The sequence below is a fragment of the Sycon ciliatum genome, chromosome 4 (assembly GCF_964019385.1).
Source record: "Sycon ciliatum chromosome 4, ocSycCili1.1, whole genome shotgun sequence".
In the NCBI taxonomy this organism is placed as follows: Eukaryota; Metazoa; Porifera; class Calcarea; order Leucosolenida; family Sycettidae; genus Sycon; species Sycon ciliatum.
Window position 1 is genome coordinate 4,814,352 of NC_088646.1, and position 21,021 is coordinate 4,835,372.

General features: G+C 48.6%; 1 protein-coding gene across 2 annotated transcripts; it reads right to left on the reverse strand.

Annotated features, from left to right (window-relative positions):
• Window positions 1-1,148: 1,148 nt before the first annotated feature.
• LOC135814046 (eyes absent homolog 3-like) lies at window positions 1,149-16,087 on the reverse strand. Of its 2 annotated transcripts, XM_065327099.1 has the most exons (13): window positions 15,826-16,087; window positions 15,425-15,522; window positions 10,322-10,677; window positions 8,867-9,702; window positions 8,109-8,540; window positions 7,443-7,526; window positions 6,805-6,894; window positions 5,861-5,919; window positions 4,899-5,056; window positions 4,537-4,651; window positions 3,321-3,442; window positions 2,902-3,002; window positions 1,149-2,363 (listed from the first exon to the last, which is right to left on the reverse strand). In XM_065327099.1, the coding sequence occupies exons 1-13, from the start codon at window positions 15,838-15,840 to the stop codon at window positions 2,283-2,285; spliced, it is 2,547 nt and encodes an 848-aa protein (XP_065183171.1). In that variant the 5' UTR covers window positions 15,841-16,087; the 3' UTR covers window positions 1,149-2,282. The 2 variants fall into 2 exon arrangements, with proteins under 2 accessions (XP_065183171.1, XP_065183172.1); XM_065327100.1 differs by lacking the exons at window positions 15,425-15,522; window positions 15,826-16,087 and adding an exon at window positions 10,760-11,596.
• Between the last annotated feature and the right edge of the window lie 4,934 nt (window positions 16,088-21,021).

The window sequence follows — 21,021 nt, forward strand, 5'->3', positions numbered from 1 at the left end:
GTGGTGAACTGCGCCGACGCGACACCCACGGTCAACTGGGTACTCACAGCTCGGAGTGAGGGTAACAAGGATGCAGTTTACAGGGTTGGGCCGTTTATACACGCTCGATTGGTTGAGAGACTCACCTACTCTCCCCTGACTCACTTGTGAGGTCTGCATTCGCCACTAAGGTGTGCAAGGCATAGGCATAGTGGTGGCCTGCGGAAGCGAAGGCTAGTTTGTGTGTTTCTGAACATTCAAGCGATGCCAACGCGAATCCCGCGAATTATTATTACGCGTCCAACATGACCCGTGCATGACGCTCATTATGTACAAATTAATACTACAATGCACTTTGCGCTACCGGATGTACACTTTACATGCACGTGTAGTCTGTCCCCGGGGAAAATTGCGGAAAAAAATCGCAAAAAACGCGGGGAAAAACGCGGCATAATATGGCATAATTTGCGGTGAATTTGCGGTAAATATGCGGTAAATATGCGGTGAATAATATTGATGTGCGGCAATTTTCAGTGAGTATGTAGTGAAATCAATCAGTTACAAGTCTCTGGTGTAAGCACTCGTCATATTTGAGTAAAAAGCCGCCACGATGAGACGTTGCTGACCGAACAGTGCACTGTGTGTACGTGTAGTGCGACAAAAAAGTTCAAAAAACGCGGGAAAATCGCGGAAAACGCGGTCTTTTAAAAAATCGCAAAAAACGCGGAAAAAAACGCGGCCGCGGAATTGCAATTTTCCCCGGGGACAGCGTAGTATGTAGCGCTGCACTGGGTACATGGGTGATGTTTTCGCGAGGACCCGACAAGAGTTTGTGGTTGCGGACTTGTTTTTCGTGTACTCGAACAAGAAAATGTCGCGTTCTTAAACCCTTTCAGGACGGACTTGATTCAGTTCTTAAAAATCTTGGAGCTCGTTCTTAAATCCAGGCTGGGGCGTTCTTAGATTTCCAGCCTGGACGTTCTTGGGCGTACGAGTCTACTGACAGTCTGTAGCTAGCTAGCTAGCTCTCCACGACTCCAGGCTGTAGCTAGGAAGCTATCGATATCCATCTGTATGATCATCACCAGTCCATCAGTGGCATTACCATGATTACAGCATTAGTATTACATGTACCATCCACCATTCCCCCCAACACTGGCAACACTCCGTTTAGTTGACAGAGACAATGGCTGTTAATGTTATGTACCGGTATGAGTAAGACCAGGGAGTCGTAAAAGCCTCCCTGAGTAGGAGTATGAGTATGAGTATGACTATGAGTATGAGGCTACAACTTAAAAAAGTACAAGTACAACAGTATGTCCTGCGAAGTCCACATGTCGTCATGTCAGATTGATCTACTATTTTAACGGCAGTAATGACGGTGGGGTTACCATGGTTACGTTACATGTAACTGCTTTGCATTGTGTAGAGGTCTACTCTTGGGAAGTTAAGTCTTGGGTACTACGGCAGTGCTAGCTCGAGTTATTCAAGTAGATGTAGCTGGTTCACTACACCGCTGACCTGCTAGCAGTAGCAGTTGCTAGTACTATTCTAGTCTAACATTTCTGACCTCTACGTACCCTAGGTTGGCACTGACTGTGTGAAGTGAGAATACATGCATGCATGTACCTCCAATGATTGATTTTGATTTCAAATGATTCTAGAAAGTTGGTTTCTCTCCGCACCGGAGATCACGCTTTCCACTGATTTGACAAGTTTCCTATGAAATCATCGCAGATAGAAGTCGCTACCCGATTACTAGTATCTCCTTCAAATAATTCATTATTTTTACCATTGAAAGCGATATAGCGATACTTTGCAGCTGGGAGAAGTGCGATCAAAATAACCCTATCTGTTAAACGAATGCTCGGCCTAAATTCCTATAATTTAGTACACTGGTTAAAAATAATTACAGCCTCGGAAAAGGAAATAAATACAATCTGAAAACAGACCTAAACGAAGAGAATACTTTTATGCTGTTACGAAACGATGAATTATTTCCACAATATAATCGTATGTTTGGCTGTTGCAGGATGCCACGCCAATTGGGATAGGATAAATTAATACATTGCCGTTTCAAGCTTGAGCAGAGTCAATGTCGTTGCTATATTTGGCGATTCATATGTGCTGCATGATGATGCTCCATGATTGCTTGCGTCTATATGCTTTTGCAATACTACCGTACGGTGTGTTGCGGCTCTTGTTACATTATCATGCAGCTATTGTGCTGCCTTCCTGGTGCTGCCCAAGGACTCCTGATTCTTATGCGGTTACCGTGCAGTTCAGCGGAGCTCATTCCGCTGCTACATGTGCTCCAGCGACAGTGCCTGCAGAAGCGCTTGGTGATCGGACACTTTGCGAATTGGCCAGAATATCAGGTCAAGCTGCGACAGAGAAGATCAGATATATGGCAAACCAGAGTGGACACACCAAAACATACACATTCAGTCTGTGAGCTCGTGAGAAGAAAGAAGATACTGTAAACTAATCAGACCATGAGCGCGTGTTGATAGTGTTGATAGTGTTGATAGCGCCATGAATGCTACAAGGTATCACAAAGGACAGAGTCAGCTGGACATGCTAGAACAGTCTGTTGGCTGGTGAGCGATTTTCGCATGAAATTCAGAGTCACAAATTGGCCCTGTGTTCACCACGCCTGGAGTCTGTACCGTCTCAATCACCAGTTACCCCACCAACAGACCAGGGAAGTGTTTTCTCCCGGCCCCAGTACTTCTAGAACTGCATGTATACTGTAAGCATCGAGCCATTGTGCCAGGACCATACACAATTGGTAACACCTGGGGCTGGGCCCATACACACTGGTAACACGCGGGGGGGGGGGGGGGGCATACACACTGGTACCACGCGGGGGCTGGGCCCATACACACTGGTAGCACACAGGCACATTGACAACATACATACCTTGCGACTCGCTGCTTCCTCTTCTCCGCCATTGCCTATGACCAAGTAGGTGCACTTGCCTCCAAAGCGTGCCTTGATTCTCTCAATGCATGCCTCTTTCCCTGTGTCGAACATGACCGAGAGTGACGCACAAACAATGAGCAGACACAAGGCAACACAGATGCGATCATGAAACCCACATACTAGTAGTCCAGCACTACTGCAAACCAAACTGGCTAAGACTATAATTTTATGACTCGTGCTGGTCAATTCAAACGCTGCATATGGTTTTATGCACATGATTGAATGCCAGTGACTTCAGGTTTCGTACATACTGAGAATGCACTGTGCAGGTACAGCATGATTGACTCACACCGCACCCAGTTGACTCATGCATGCACTATCCATACAATGGTCAGCCTACCTCTCAGCTAACTCACCACAAGATGCTGAACCGTACACTCCGGACAGCGGGAAGTGAGGCGCCATGCCGTACAGCAGCAACTTGCTAAGCGTGGGCACGAAGTGACAGCTAGACACCACCACATTGCTGCAGTTTGACCTAGACGGCAGATATGTTCACGTACAAAGGACAGCAAGGAAATCAAATACATGTACTATAGTTGCATAGGACTTGGTAAGCGCACACAGCTCACTACGTTCAAGTAGGACTTGGTAAGCGCACACAGCTCACTACGTTCAAGTAGGACTTGGTAAGCGCACACAGCTCACTACGTTCAAGTAGGACTTGGTAAGCGCACACAGCTCACTACGTTCAAATAGGACTTGGTAAGCGCACACAGCTCACTACGTTCAAGTAGGACTTGGTAAGCGCACACAGCTCACTACGTTCAAGTAGGACTTGGTAAGCGCACACAGCTCACTACGTTCAAGTAGGACTTGGTAAGCGCACACAGCTCACTACGTTCAAGTAGGACTTGGTAAGCGCACACAGCTCACTACATTCAAGTATCGTAGTTAGATCATGCCGACTTTGACGCTTGAACTGAAAGTACGTTGTTGATGATTAGACTTTGTCCTCCTAGTCAGTCAATCTCAGCAGTGATGCAACAAATGATGTTTTCTTCGAACGAATTTTCCCTGGAATATTGCTTTGGCGAACGAACGAATATTCTATATTCTTCTGAAGTGGCTCAGGCACTTCAATCAATAAAACCTAATAGTCATATCGTCTACAGAACACGTGGATATTAAATATCTCTCTCCCATCCTCCCTCCCTCGCTCTCTCTCTCTCTCTCTCTCTCTCTCTCTCTCTCTCTCTCTCTCTCTCTCTCTCTCTCTCTCTCTCCCTCTCTCTCATTCTCGCTCTCTCGCTTTCTCTCTCTCTCTCTCTCTCTCTCTCTCTCTCTCTCTCTCTCCACACGCAGGCACACACGGTCTTTCTCCCAGTCCTGTTTCATCATGTCGTCAATCGTTTGGTTGTCTCTTCCCTCGTCATTCTCTCCAATACTAATTCATGCCTTCCCCAACCCACCTCGTCTTGCTGTAAGTGACGACCAGGGCGTTGCATGAGAGTTGAACACTACCAACAAAACTTCACTGGCATATGCTTGTGAACATGCCACTGGCCATGATGAATATGCAACTGACCCAGGCGTGGACTTGCAAGTGACCAACTATCATCATTCCCTTACCTTGAACTAATGAGTGCAAGACACCTCAGTACAGTTCGATGCCAACTCTCTGCATTCTGATCAAGTTCTTGCTGTAACTGTTCATTCTCCTTTACCTGGTCCATTGGCAACAGATCTAAGAAATCAGAGAGAGAGAGAGAGAGAGAGAGAGAGAGAGAAAGAGAGAGGAGAGAGAGAGAGAGAGACAGATAGGTTGAAACAGACAGAGACAAACGTCCCACACGTACATGTATTTCGTCCATACACGGTCCCACAGTCATATATCTCCAAGTATGGGCATTATTAGTCCATTGAGTTGTGTGTTGCATGACTGTCACACACCCGGCTAATCAATACCCTATGTACTACACGTGCCTGCATACCTGTCAGTGCTGTTGTCCTTGCACGGCTCCATGTGTTCTGTATCTGCAAGTAACGATTGGCTAGCTGCCGGTACCATTGCTGCTGGACGGCTGCCTCCATTTCCCCGGATGCCTCGGGCGATGTTGGTGTGAAGCCATCATTTGCAAAGTCATAATCCCTGCACAAAATGCACAAAGGAATTCGCATAGGAACTATTAGAAGTGTGTACATCTACTGGTGACCATATTTAGTAGGCAATAGAAAAAGAGAGAAAAAAGTAGAAGACATATGCCATGGCTTTAGGTGATCAACACCCAGTGATAACGTCATACTTAAAAGGAGTAACAAAATGGAGACCATGAAGTTGGTTGCTCCAACGAGGAGCACACGCTTCTTGCCGAACTTGACACTTGACTGACTCACGACTGCCATCCGGAGCACACGAGGAGCACGTCGCACCTTCCGCTTTCGTTGGAGCAACCAACTTCATGACTGTTACCGCCGAAGTCGCAACTTCTAAGTTCAAAATGGAGACCTTTATAGCAACTATAATTGGAGTTCTGCCAGGGTATGCTCTCAGAAGCTTTATCTGAATGCTTCACATAATGAAGTGCATTCACTGGATCATAAATCAAGTAATGCCGCCATTTTCACATGCATAACCATGTGAGCTGTGGCATGCGTGCCAAAACTTAGTGCACCCGGGAAGCAAGGCACACCAGTGAAAGGGAAATCTTGCCTGATGGCCTGCTCACGCATCCAGTGCAATTGGATAAAGGCACGCAAGTGTGCATGCATGTACTGTGTATAACACGTCTATTTCGGTGAAACTTTTATTTCGGTAATTTCGGTGGAGAAACCAGGCACCTAAATTTAGATTACACCTAAAAGGTTCTAGAGTATGCACTGCTTACGAAGGGTAGGCTGGTCACCAAATAAGCACACCTAAAATTACATGCTGTACTAGTATTCACCACCTCACCGTAGATCTACAACCGTTCCATCTTGAACAACATCCTCAATGTGACACTGGTCAGATTTCTGGAAGAGAGGCACACACAGTAGCCAATAATTATATAGTACTTTCGAGGACACCTGCACTGCAAGTGGCTGTTCTGGATTCGACTGAAGCAGTTAGTCTCTGCTACACTCAGCTACACATACTGTCTACACAGTACTTCCTCCGCCCAAGCAAAATTTTCGCTTATCTTTACACTTTTTACTGATACATTCCAGGTTCTCAGAACGGCTCCTAACGACTCAGAAGCATTTTTACCGTACACACATCTTGTGCCGGATGCAATGAAACACGCTGGCTTTTTGCAACATGACACCTCTGCTCTGTACTCCAGTGGCACTCTAGCAGCACCCACCTTGATCAGTGACTGACTTCGTGTCTTTTTTACCAGGTCACTCGCATTCAACGCGCTCTTCTCTAGGCGTTTCTTTACTCTTTGCCGACTTCGCCGACTTGTTTGGAACTGGTACGCCTGAACCAGCAGATTTGTGGGATGGTGAAGTGCACAAGATGCAAAAATTGCTGCCAGACACCTGTCATTGGGCTGAAGGAGATAAGCGAAAATTTTGCCTGGGCGGAGGAAGTACATGTGTGGTGAAAGTGTGACTGCATAGTCTGATCTTGCTTTTCTGGTCCTCGGCAATTCGCTACTTCCCTCCTCTACCTGGCCAAGGATAGTGGCCATGATTTGCAGCTAACACTCAGAGTACTGCCTTTCAGCCTTACCCACTGACCTCAGCTAACACTCAGAGTACTGCCTTTCAGCCCTACCCGGTACCCTCAGCTAACACTCAGAGTGCAGTTCAGTTACCCGTTTTCCTCGCCCATACGGATACCTTTGATAACAGCAAGCAAGGTCTATCGGTGCAGTATACCCAACGAACTACCAATCACACCAGGTCGCTTACCTCCAGGTCTTTGAGGAAGAAAGAGCTGTCCGACAGAGCAAAGATAAGCTTTTCTAGAGTCCTTCCAAGGTGATCCATGCGGTGGCAGTCCTAAAGGCGCAGTGAAGCACACCGGCAATGCCACAGAAACACATCGAGGTTATACAAATGATGTCACGGTGAAAGTGAAGATGTGTTTTACAATGATTAAAATCATTGTAATGCTGCAGATATGCAGGTGGCTGTTGAAGCCAATAAGGCTGGCCCCCATCAGTGAAACTATGGCCTGTAATAGAACATGATGCTTATTTCCTCTCAGTGAGGTACATGTTTCCTGAAGGTTTCTTGTACATTGTTTTATAGAAGAAGTACCATTCAAAGAGAATCAAGCTATGACGTTCGACTGTAATCAGCCTGCACTATGAATTTTTTTATGTTTGACTGTGTAATACGTTCAGTGACCTGATGAGATTGTCACAGCCTAACAGAGGAGGTTGTAGATCACACACAGGCCCAGGAACAACGGGTAAAGCCAGAGCGTTTCAGACCTGGCACAAGCTGTGTACCGCTGGCTATAAAACATTTAAAAACTTCAAACATCACTTCCTCATAATTATATCACTTCCATTATACATGTACATGTACATGTAGATGCTTACCAAGTCCATGGTCTTGGCAAAAGAACCGTCCAAGAGTGAACTGTACAGAAGCAGCGTCTCGTCAAGGTCCCAGATGAAGATTTTCTACAGAAGCCAGAGCAAACACTGTGCATGTCATGCTGTGCCCGGGCCATCAGAGTTATGCAAGTGTACTAGAATTAGTTATGCAAGTGTACTAGAATTCAAATAGGTTATAGAGGTTACTCCATACCCTCATGTTCTGTTTATGTGTTTAACCATGACACACAGTCATTTCATTACATCATCGTTTGGTCATGTGCATGACATGGTGCATATTTTGTGACATCATCACATGTTAAGGTGCATGGTACATATTCCATTGATGTAACGTCGACGACATCATACTTCAAGTAATCATAGTCCGGCGATGTGCGCGGTGCATACTCTACAGATTGACAAGATGTGTGATGTAAACCAATATGGAGCTAACTGTTAGCTGCATGATGCTCAGTATGTATGCAGGATCATCCCGGGCTTCTGCTGGGTGATCGCAATATCACGGGGTAGTTTCTTTTTCTCATTATGCGGCAATGTCACTGGGCATAGCAAAATTGGAGAACTTAGTGCTGTTTGTGCAACATGTTATGCAATGCACAGAGCACACTTCAAACGTGTAAAGACAATGTTGAGTACAGCGTAACTCACTCTGCCGGGATCGCCATCATCCACAGGCTGCGACTTCCTTCGGCGTGGCCGCCCGGAGTCGAGCGTGTGCATTCGCATGCCCTGCGCATGCGGGTGCTGGTGCGGCTGGTGCTGATGCAGCTGGTGATGGTGTGCATGTTGGTGTTGCAGGGGCATTGTACCAGTGGCCGCGTACGTGTCTGATTGGACCAGCGGTGAGGTCGGTGATACACGCACGTCGCGTACCTGGTACGGCGGAGTGTTTGGAGTGATGAGGTACGGTGCGGGATGGTAGCACGTCGTCGTTGTGACCGGGTTGAGACCGGTGGCTTGTTGCATTGCACCACTGGCAGTCGTGGCGTGTCTGTATCCCGGCGCAGTTGGAACGGCATGAAGAGTTTGAACTGCACCCGCAGTTTGCTGACTTGCTAACGGGTAGACTGACACCTGGTGCTGTGAACATCAGCAAATCAGTGAGCACCAAGGCCAATGAAAGTTGGTAAGTGCAGACCAATGGATGCATAGTGCGTAACAACATGCTCTCCTGGCTCAAAACAAACACAAGAACCCCTCACTCAGTTTCAACCACACATGGTTCAACCATATTTGACACAATTGTTTCCTCCAAGGGGCACATTTGGGCATCCAGATATCATATTTATGATGGACTCGGCAGCTTATGATCGAATACTGGTAATGCTACGACATGGAGGCAGTAAAACATTGAGACAGTAAGGTAAAATGAGGTGTAGCATGCTATAACCTCAAGGTTTCCTTACCTGCTGTGCTGGGTTGGCCACGGGCACGACTGGTGTTGAGGAGCCATACACTGGTGTAGGCGTGTATCCCTGAAAGTATGTTCTCATCGGCGACGGCTGAGTGGTTGATGTGTGTTGTGCGGGCTGCTGTTGATGATGCTGGTGGTAAATGGCCGAGACATGTGCAAGACTGTATCGCTGCGGGGACATGACTTCACTTGCGTCCGACAGTTTCTGGCTCCTGTCACTCTCCGAGGGTTGAGCAAGATGGCGGCGCTTCACCAATGATTCTTCAAATAGTTTCTCACCAGCTGGAGAATGCTGTTGCTCGGGAGAATTTACCAGAGGGGCAACTAGTGGAGATGCAATTGTAGATTGTGCAAGTTGACCAACAGACTCAGCTGTACCAAGACCACCACCGGTTACAACAGAAGAGGCACTAACATCTGCATGCTGCTGCTGTTGCTGCTGCTGCTGTGACATCAGTTGTTGCTGATGCGGCTGTTGTGGTTGTTGCTGTTGCTGTTGTGGCTGTTGATGTTCTGGCTGCTGTTGTGACGACTGCTGGTGCTGCTGGTGCTGGTGGTGGTGGTGGTGGTGGTGCAGTGGGTGCACATCAGTCCTGGTGAAGGTTTGTGCGACCTGTCCACTGCCCGGCATAGGCCAGACAAAGCACGTGGCCTGCGCTTGCGCCTGCTCCTGTGGAGGAGTTTGATATGCCATTGACCCGATAGCCACAGTTGTGTCTTGCTGAGACGCAGTCCACTGGCCAGTCACAGGTACTGCGGTCGCTCCCGATGTGGAATACGATGACGTTGGGTACTGCTCAGTCGTCTGTGTTTGCTGGTATGGCACTGCTGCAGGTGGAGAGGGTAACATGGATGCCATGAACAAACTACAATCATGCACACTGAGTATTGGTGCAAGCGCCGCTTTCTCTCATTCCCTTAGCCAAAGTGGACTGGATCAAGGGAGGGTTGTGCTCACAATCGACGACACAACGCGAGCAAATGGGGTCAACAACCAGACTACGTGCAACAGTGGTGCAACAGAGGAGCAACATTGATAACTTACAATGGCAGAAACTTGCTCACACACAAAACAGTTCCCATGCGGCATCAGGAAGCAGGAGCAAAGGCTGAATAACATTAACCTGGTTTTACCATGTTCTCGGCTTGCTGAACCATACGAGGATCATTTGGGATGTCACATCTGTTTCCTTGCCGCCTTCTACCAGAGTGTTGCTGATATACACTTTTTCTACCAAGTGTGGTTGTAGCTCAAGAGGATGCCCGTTGAGGGCAGACACCTCCAGTTTTTTGGCAAGACGTTTCAGGCACAAAACAAGAATGTGTACAAATGCACGCATGCGTGATAGGTCGCAACCTGCGCAGTCCGCACGCGGACCCAGCACACATGTTCTAAAAGCCTAGTAAAAGGGGCACGGACAACACGTAGGTGAGGAATTAACTATACCTGCTGTTTGGGTCTCTGCTTGTCCACTCATCGTCTGACCTTGAATGGCACCAGGAATATACGCCATAGTTTGCTGGCCACTGCTCTGGTAGACCGGATAGGATGCGGCGTGCGTAGTCCTGGTTACGTGTGCTGCGGTTGCCTGGGCAACGGGGCTGATGATGTTGGCGGCTTGCATTAGCTGCTGTGCTGGTATAATCTCTCCACTGGCTGCTGCCACATTGACTGCTCCCGTCCCAGCACCGTACTCTGGCCGGTTGATGTACCTTGCCTGGGGTACAGCAGCCGCCATTGTAACCATCGGATGAAGAGATAGTGCTGCTGTTGCTGCTGCTGGTGCCGACAGGTTAGAGTCCCTGGTTAGTCAAGGAAATTAGAAAATAGTTTGTAAATACACACAGTCAAACTTTGGGGAGCCTCCAGACCAGAACTTCTTACTCTTTGCTGTAGTTCTACGGAGGCTCCAGGCACCAATTTACCGTGAATAATAATTAGGTGTAGCGACACACTTTCTCAGCTCATCATGTATTGCAGAAATCACCTGTACAGTTCTTCAAAACCACCAGGAAGATAAGCATGTGGTCGTCACCGGCGAGCCTTATCTTGAATGAAGCACCAGGTGTTTGAAAGTCGCCACCTTCATTTATTCTCCTCCCTTGCAATATTGCCTTTGGGATAAAATTGAGTTGCAAGCAGATGGCAGACAGCCAAGACCTGTCCAAGGCATTTATAGCACAGAGTGGTTTTGTCTAGGAGTGGTATCACACATGTGCATGTACTGGGGTAACCGTGGGCTCATCATCGTGACCCGACATTCGATATTGGGTGATTTTGCATAATCGGCAAGCCCTTTGTGATTCTCACTGAATGTGGCCAAATATGCAGCAGGAGTGGCAAAGGGATTGATGCATGCATGCCCACAGTGAACTTTCCAACACCAGGGAACACAGGAGGGAACACTGGCCACCAGCGCTTATGTCACTGACATGTTCAGGGTAGCTATGCGTACGCACCCCACAAGTCTATGTACGCACAGTAAGATCAAGGCGGCCGGGCACTTCTCTGTGACTGGTTAGTGCCCTCAGTCACACCTACAAGCTGGTAACCGGAGTTTTTGTCACGGCTGGTAACAAACTACAAGTAGAGGCACTTGCCTGGCCACTTCCCGGCAAAGTGGATGCCTACGCAAGAAACTGAAGCAGCCCCCATCACTTTTGTCCGGTGCAATTGTAGTTGCAGCACTGGCAGATCAGGAGTTGAGTCAACTGTTTGGTTTCAAGTGTTGTGTGTGTACGCTGCGTTCCCTCTGTGAGATCTTGTAACAAGTGAGCTACAGCTGCTCTGCAGCTAGCGTTTCAGTTGCGCTCTGCAGTGCCGAACAAGTACCAGCGCCTTTACCGAATTCCACTGCACTTGGTGAGCGACGCAGCTGAAAGTCTTGTCTCCGCATTAATTGAGACGTGATGGCGTGTGGCCATTGGTGGCCAGCTACTCTTTGCTTGAGACCGGCCGGACACATGCATCAATGTCTTTGTTCTCTTCCTGATGTCCACTGACACGTGTGCTACCTCGTAGCCACAGGGCAAATTCACATGATCTGTGTTGCGGCTCCAGCCAGTCTAGGAGAACTTCAAGCTACTAGTAGTAGTACTCACTCGTCTCAACTCTCAACCAGCCGGCAAAGCTATTTTCCACACCAACATCTCAAAGTGCACACCATCAGAATAGAACAAAAAAGGTAAATTTACATCTAGTGCTTTTAGGGAACCGTCATAACGACACCAGAATACCAAGTTTTTGTTTAGCATCGTCCTAACAACGCAGGAATGTGCATTATCATGAGTCATAGCTCGACTACCAAACAGAAGCCTAAACTGGCGAACACCTCTTGGACAAAGAGAGGTGACTCGATTCATGGCCGGTTCATTGAAATCGAGGAGCTGCAAATTCGACACACTCCGTACAAAAGAATCATTATCCAGGCTGCCTAACTTCATCCAAAAATTCCAATCCTTTCTGGTACTGAACAGTACTGAACTATGCACCCAAGCGTTATCTCCTACTCATTATCAGGGTGAATTATTTATCTGTGGAACCTGGCACACCCACACTGATCAGGGTAAACACCGACTGTTCCATGTTTTATCAATCAGCGGCAACAATGCTGTCCCATACAAGGAACTTGTTTTAGACTGAACCTAATCTCAAGTCTGACGCACACCAGGGAATATTCCTCTGACAAGCCGTGACCAAGTTGAATTGCGACATGTACGTAAACAATACGCTGGCACAGCGTTCTTTGCTGCGATATCCCCCATGGAGAAGCTGTCAAAGTATGGATAAGCAAACACGCTCAAGACTTCACACTTTCTGATCTTGGACTGCCCGTTTGCGCACTCCTACAGTGACCAACTACCAAAGCAAAACTTGGCGCGAAGATGTTGGCGGATGTTCCCCGCTGCGTACTGTCCCACAGCACGCAAGCATATCCACCAACATGATCAGGACAGCACTGGACTGCGGTGTCGAAGGACATTGTCATGTCAGACGATCACATTACAATGGCAGTTGTAAGTATAACCGCGCATCAAGCTGAGATTTGCTACTCATGTACCAACACGCACTGTTTACCCATGCATTCTCGATGGTCTGTTGCAGCTAGCTGGGTCAGTAAGCCCGGTTACAAGACTGACGCAAACAATCACATTGTGAATCCACGTCCTGTGGTGTCAGCACAGCCGCATCCCTCGATTTGCCACCGACGGATGGATTGTCGCAAGACTGCTCCCAGCGTACTCGCACTATGGCGGGCATTCCTCGGAAAGGGAGCCATGCATTATCGGGATGGGTTTCTACGAAGTTTAGACTGAATGCATATCCCTGACGCCCAATAGATCTGCATACCGTACTACTGGCAGCCATGGGATGATGTGCGCAATTATAATTTAGAAATACCAATACAGATACTTCAGGCAACAGTACTAGGTGCGGATGCTGCGTTGAAAAGAGCTCTTCCAGCGGGGTTAATGGTAGGTACTCGTACGAGATAGTACTGATACCTATTCCATGTCAGTTTACCGGTTTCTGAGCATGGTGACTAGAAATATTTCAGGAATTGAAATTGGAAGGTCAGATAGCTGAAATACCAAGCTTGAAGTATTACCTCACACCTTTTCACCACAGCTAGAGAGAGAGGGAGAGAGAACCTAGCCACAGGAAGCTGTCATTGTACATACGACTGTTTGCGGGCAATGAAGCGGAAAAGGTGCGCCTACTAGAACTTTTGTATGAAATTGGTTTATCAGTAGGTCGATGGGGCAGGCAGGGTAGGGATAAATGACCACCAGTTCATGCTGTTATGAGCACATAATGCATGGAACACAGCAACAAGTGTGTTTCCGAACAGTGAACCAACAACGAAGCGGAAATCGAGACTCAAGTACGAGCACAATCCTCTGTAGGATGACGTTTCTAGTGCCCAGCCCCGTGTCCATCACTCCAATATCAAATATCCCGTGAAAGTGACCAGTGACGGGTTTTTGAATAGTTCCACCTGATGGAGCCATTTCTAGCTGGGTGTGGTGGCTGTATGTTCAACCTCTATCACTCTACTTTGAAAGTAATCAAAGGAGCTTTCCATTGAACAATGCCTGATTATTCGATCCCTCAACAACTCAACAATGACCGTCGACAAAGCCGCATACAATCATGGGAAGGAGGAAGATAAGAGCCGATATTGTGCCCCCCCCCCCTCCACCTCATGCTGCGATGCCCTGCCTAATGGCGTCTGGCAATCCAGCAGAACAATCTCAGAGGCACGAAGGCAAGGTCCACATGCATTGTGATGTGGTTACACTCCCACAGCCCATGCTGGGTGACACACCTCACTCAGAGAAAGCAGCTAGAAACTAGCCTGCCTGACATCAGCCTGCGTGCCCCACCAACAACTTCTCATTCCATCCAGCACCCCCATTGCTATCCTATCAATCCTTTCACTGCATAAAACAAGCCTATCACACAGTGGCTAAGGTTCAAGTATGGAAGGCACTGACCTCACTGCCCCCATGCCCCAAACCAAGTCCTACTTCTGGTGGAGAAGGATGTGAAAGATGATATCCTTTCCCCCCAACTGCGTCCGAAGGGCTTTGTGACAGCTCGAACCAAAACGTGTTCCATGTAGCAGGGGTAATGATGCTTTGGCGTCCGTTAATCAGACGCCTTCCAAGATGACAACTACTTTGCAAGAAATGTAGCATCGTGCCTATGTCGGACTCTGGAAAGAATTGCAGAAAATTCCTCTGCATTGCGCTAGTGGTTGGGACGTTGTCTATTATATGTCCCCAGGAGGGGGGGGGGGGGGCAGTGACACAGAACACTGGAAGAGTAACACTGTTGCCACTGTGAAGAATGCAATGACCAGAATGCAGGATGTCCGACATTCGCACACGAATGGGAGTTAATGCTCCGAATAGTAGGTGCTGAGTTGTCTAGTCTAAGTACGAACGTGACTGTCAGCAGTCATAAGCCAATGGTCACTCCGACAAGTCACAGTTCAAAGGAGAAACTCCGGGGTTGTGAGCGCTAACAGTCTTTTTCGTTTCATCACAATTTGTTGTTCACGTTCGGTCTCCTTTACAACAGTAACCTGATCTTAACTGTGTTTTTAGGGGGAAGTAAGTGATTCTACTTACCAACTACATGGTCACAACTATCATACATGCCAGCTTACACAACTCCTATTTCAAAATTGCCCACCCACTGACCAGAAGTGCTGTCCCCCCCCCCCCCCCCAAGAGCTGGTTGTGAACAATACAGAGACGGTATGTAAGTTTCATTGATGGCCGTGTATTAGGCCTAACGTGTATGCTGTGGCAATGAGTCTAGCAGATGAAAATGGTCTTACATGTATACACCATGTTTCAAATGAACATGGTACTTGTCTTGTGCACACACACTCACACACAATGCACCCACAGCACACACACAACACGAAACACACCCACAATACAATACAAAACACAATGCACATACAGAGGCAGCATTATGATCATGCATGTGCAGTTGTGCAGTTGTGCACACAGTGCACAGCAGCTTGGCTCTTACCTGGACTGGTTGACGACTGCAGCACTACTGTCGGTGAAAGCTGTGCCTGCCTGGCACACACTACCACTCTCCTGTAATGTGCCAACCAATGGAACAACCTGGAAGTGAGTCAACACACAAAGCAGCCGACATGCCGTATAGTTATAGAACAACAGTCCTCCTCGATAACTAACTTTTCCTTCCCTGAAGCATTACAGGCCTCCCGAAGGCATTGCCACTGCCCACGGCGACAGCCAGCAGGACAACTCTCACACCATGACGCATTGCCTGAGGCTAGGGTGACATGCCATGTAGTGGGTGAAACAGAATGGTCATGCTACACATACTCTCTTGCATGCCATATGTAGCAACTCCTTCAAGCATACGAGCATACTTAAAATCACCTATATAGTTGAACTCACTGGGAGCATCCACATTGTTGAGTCAATGCCTTTTGGCAGGTGATATTGAACTACAAATAATGAAACTGTCCACAAACAACAGCTGCAGCACAGGACTAACTAAAACTCTAGAAGGACGTCAGAATACTGCCGTTTTCTATAGAGTTTGCTTTGACCAACGCTACACACAGCAACTGTGGACTGCATTGCAAAACTCATTCCTCTCTTTTTGAGAGTACAGTGTGAGCAAGAAGAAAGATGCTGAGCATTGCTGCTGTGAACTAAGCAGTGGCATCATGTTGGATGCTTTCATTCCGGCAAGAAAACCATTATATAACTAGTCTTTCGGAGGGTGATACTTGGTCAGCCTCTGCCTGACACGAACCGTGACCCCAATCCTCGATCGGGTGTCAAGGGAGTCTTTCTACAATGCCCTGCTGACTGTACTCATTGTTACGACTAACACTCGGAGTGCTTGAAAACTGAAATCTGAAGAGGACCATCACCATTGTACGCTGGCAGTACAGTCGTTCCTCAGCAAAGTCTAACAGTCCAGGCGCTGTGCCATATACAACGTGTAATGACAAACAACACTTGCACTGCTACGAAGAAAACAAATCAGCCAGCTAATACACATTTCCTCTCTGCTGTCACTTAAGCAGAGCAAACATCATTATAGCCTGGAAAGGTGATATACACAAGTCCACACTTCTGGATATTCCAACTAAGATCTCATGAAATACTAGACTTGATTGATAATATTTTCTCCTGGAGACACAGTCGATTAGGTTACTGGAATAATCAGCCTTGAAATCTGAGACCCGCCCTTGCATGAAAAGAGCCACATCCTCACCATGCTGTAAAGAGTATGCCCAGGCTGGAAGATGGGGTAATCATGCTGATTAGCTTCTCTTAGAACACCGAGTTTGTTTTTACTTTTTGACCATCTCTCCGGAATAGTTTTGAAGCCTCTCGATCAGACGCCATGTAGGATTTCCTGTACTGAGTGGACAGGAAATGTAATCGCATGGGCTACGCGTGTGATTCGTGTTTATACAATCATGTTGATTTCCTTGAAGCGCAGTTGTACCAGCCCACCTTCCAGTGGGGTCCATCCAGTGTTACAAGTCCATGTCCTGTCAACCTCATCCGGTTTGCATCACAGACACTACCTTCTCCTTTTCGGTGCTTCTGTTGTTTCCGGAAACTCAACGCCTATTTTTAAAAGGCTGTTTACACAGTGCTTTTAAAAGTACAGTAAAGCCTTTCCTATTCCCGGTGCCTTGGCACGCCCACACCTCAGAATTCTCCATAGCCGCAGAAATAAACTACACCCACAATGGATAATGACAAAGTAATTCTCTTCAGCTTCGTTCGCTAGCCCCAGTTCTATACCATTCACAAGCATGCATGGTAAGCTCCGAGGGTTCTGATCTCTTTCACAGTAAAACAGTTTTTAAGCTGATTGCAGCGAAAAGGAAGAAATTCGCAGGATTTGACTGCACCCGCCTGCGTGTGCCCGGTTGAGGGAGGAGTGCGGATACGGCAGGGGAGTGCGGATACGGCAGGGGAGTGCGGATACGGCAGGGGAGTGCGGATACGGCAGGGGAGTGCGGATACGGCAGGGGAGTGCGGATACGGCAGGGGAGTGCGGATACGGCAGGGGAGTGCGGATACGGCAGGGGAGTGCGGATACGGCAGGGGAGTGCGGATACGGCAGGGGAGTGCGGATACGGCAGGGGAGTGCGGATACGGCAGGGGAGTGCGGATACGGCAGGGGAGTGCGGATACGGCAGGGGAGTGCGGATACGGCAGGGGAGTGCGGATACGGCAGGGGAGTGCGGATACGGCAGGGGAGTGCGGATACGGCAGGGGAGTGCGGATACGGCAGGGTAGTGCGGATACGGCAGGGGAGTGCGGATACGGCAGGGGAGTGCGGATACGGCAGGGGAGTGCGGATACGGCAGGGGAGTGCGGATACGGCAGGGGAGTGCGGATACGGCAGGGGAGTGCGGATACGGCAGGGGAGTGCGGATACGGCAGGGGAGTGCGGATACGGCAGGGGAGTGCGGATACGGCAGGGGAGTGCGGATACGGCAGGGTAGTGCGGATACGGCAGGGGAGTGCGGATACGGCAGGGGAGTGCGGATACGGCAGGGGAGTGCGGATACGGCAGGGGAGTGCGGATACGGCAGGGGAGTGCGGATACGGCAGGGGAGTGCGGATACGGCAGGGGAGTGCGGATACGGCAGGGGAGTGCGGATACGGCAGGGGAGTGCGGATACGGCAGGGGAGTGCGGATACGGCAGGGGAGTGCGGATACGGCAGGGGAGTGCGGGTACGGCAGGGGAGTGCGGATACGGCAGGGGAGTGCGGATACGGCAGGGGAGTGCGGATACGGCAGGGGAGTGCGGATACGGCAGGGGAGTACGGATACGGCAGGGGAGTGCGGATACGGCAGGGGAGTGCGGATACGGCAGGGGAGTGCGGATACGGCAGGGGAGTGCGGATACGGCAGGGGAGTGCGGATACGGCAGGGGAGTGCGGATATGGCAGGGTAGTGCGGATACGGCAGGGGAGTGCGGATACGGCAGGGGAGTGCGGATACGGCAGGGGAGTGCGGATACGGCAGGGGAGTGCGGATACGGCAGGGGAGTGCGGATACGGCAGGGGAGTGCGGATACGGCAGGGGAGTGCGGATACGGCAGGGGAGTGCGGATACGGCAGGGTAGTGCGGATACGGCAGGGGAGTGCGGATACGGCAGGGGAGTGCGGATACGGCAGGGGAGTGCGGATACGGCAGGGCCGCACAAGAGAGGTTCTGCTATACGTTAACAGCTACTTCAGTACACGTCCTAATATGCATCATTCTACCTAGTGCTTGTAGAAAACTTTGCCCACATGGCCAAGTAAGGAATAAGAATGAAAAAATGGGGAAAGACTGAGGAGGAGAGTACTAGTAGGGCAAATGAAGTCACTACAAATCAGGGCCTGGAAGACCCATCTTTGATGATAACTAACTTGTTAGTGAGCCACAGTAAGGTTCAATCGCCCTCAATGATCTCGGAGTCGCTACAGCGTTTTTCAAGACATATGGGCCTGAGCGTCGTTCAGCTATGTCCATGATAGAGAGAAAACAAGCTTCCAACACAACCGAAATCTTCCACACATTGACACATATGTAGAGAGGTGTTGCAATCTGATCACTACATGGTGGTGCTATTAGGCAGATACTAGATAGATGGCACTGCATTGCCGTGAGTCTGACTTGTCTTCGATCTGCTGGCTTTCTCTGCATGCTTTTAAAGTAGATAAAGATCATCCAGCAGAACTTCCCTTGTAGATCTACCCGGTTTCGGGCTTACCAATGTATGGTCATCATATTCTAGTATAGAATAACTGACTTGGCCCTAGTAGTAGTTGGGCACTCCTTGAGCACATGTTTTCCATCTCTGGTAACTCTCATTACAAAAGGTGTCGGTTTGGCTTTGTTCATTTGCTCATTGTTCAATTGCCACTCTTTGTCTCCTATTTAGTGTAGCAATGGTGCTGTACTGTAGATGATCACTGTACTCTGTTATGAATTGATTGGAAACTGTGATTCTCAGTTTTGCTAAAGTAATTAGAATCCAACTACAATGACCATGCAGCACAGTGCGTGGCAAGTGTCATGCCGGATTTCTGGAAAGTCAAAATCTGCTGAGTGCAATCGCTAGCTGCCCAGTCTCTCCTTTCCAGGGTTTGTTATGCTGCTCAGGCATTGACAGATTAACAATGTGGCAGTCATGTATTTGTTTGATGTACCAGGTAATTAATGAGGCAGCGATTGATGATTAAATTAGCACGAATGATTAGCCCCTGAAGGAAGATCCTGTCCACGTTGGGCCAGTGAGGGCAAGGCAAGCATGCAGTTTCAACCAACCTTGCTTTGGGGTACGCCCCAGGACATTGCCGTGTGTGACCTGTCCCGAGAGGATCTGCTGCTGCCTCAGCTTCACGTGTGGATTAGCAAAGGGTGTGTTGATGCAATCTTGCTGGCTGGAATCGGCTCCCTTGATGATGTCCAGTGAGGCCGTCGACCGCCGATAGGGGCTTGACGTCGTGGTTGAGACCTATGCATTACCGACAGATGAGGTTAGCAGTAAGTTACCATTGCTGGTGGTAATGTCAAGTTTGATTGTCCAAGTCGGAAGGTACAGTTGTCGCTACTGGCGTCTCAGCCATCCATGGTCTCTCGAAGTATTTTAGAAAGTCCTTACAGCATCATCTGGTCAACACCCTAAACCATGTAAACAGGGATGAACTTTCTGCTAGAACCACAAGTTCAAGTTTCTAAGCACGCATACAGGCACTCAATCCAGAAATCATCTCATGAACAAAAATGGTTCCAATCTACAAGAGTGCACCATGAGCCCTCCCGGAATGTTTATAAGCTTTGTTTGTATTCAAAGGCGCCGTGCTACGGGTCACATAAAAATGCCGAAGTGATCACGGTGTGGCCATTTGCGGGTGATTTTAGCGCTATCTGATCTTCACATTTTGCAGTCGGTCTGTCATGGATAGTCAGAACCGGTTTCGTACGATTCGCATGCATTTCTTGTGCTGAGTAATTCGCAATCCTAGATGTATGAAAAGGCCTGTTCTTGCCCGGGGCCCAATCAACACCACTACACATAGAACTATTAGAAGTCGCAGATATACGTTCGCCGTGACGCGAGTAATGCACATAGCAGAGAATCCAACCAATTCTGCAGCTATTTTCTGCACTTTCATTACCATAATTCTACAGGGATGGCGAGGAAATTCGAAAGCCACTTCATCAGGAGCTGATTCAAAACTACTACATGTTGCAACACGAAATTACTGACAGAGGTGAGCATGTTCAACAGGGGCGACAGGCGGATAGGTCAAATCATCTTCAAGCAGTTTAGTCTAACCTCTCTTGATCGGCCTCTCTGACGGTACGACAGCACAAAGAGCTGCCAGTCCGACCACTTGTCCAATGAGAAAAAAGCGACTTCTTCAGGCAGCACATGCTGGCTGCATAAGCCACTAGTCCACCCTGGCCCTCTGCACTCGCTCTATTTTATTAGTTTGTTTACCAATACCAGAATACTGGCAATGCGAGGACGGCCGGAGAGAACTATGTTACATGGTGCGGCGATGTCCCGAAGCCGCGAAGGGTCTTGGCGGCTGCCTCTGGGGCCAGTCAATACG

Excerpts from the sequence above, each read along its gene's own strand:
- LOC135814046 (XM_065327099.1), bottom strand. Across the intron at positions 5,920-6,804 it reads TCTTCCTCAAAGACCTGGAG|AAATCTGACCAGTGTCACAT; the intron begins GTAAGCGACCTG and ends CCTCTCTTCCAG. Across the intron at positions 3,443-4,536 it reads CTTGCACTCATTAGTTCAAG|GTCAAACTGCAGCAATGTGG; the intron begins GTAAGGGAATGA and ends TCTGCCGTCTAG.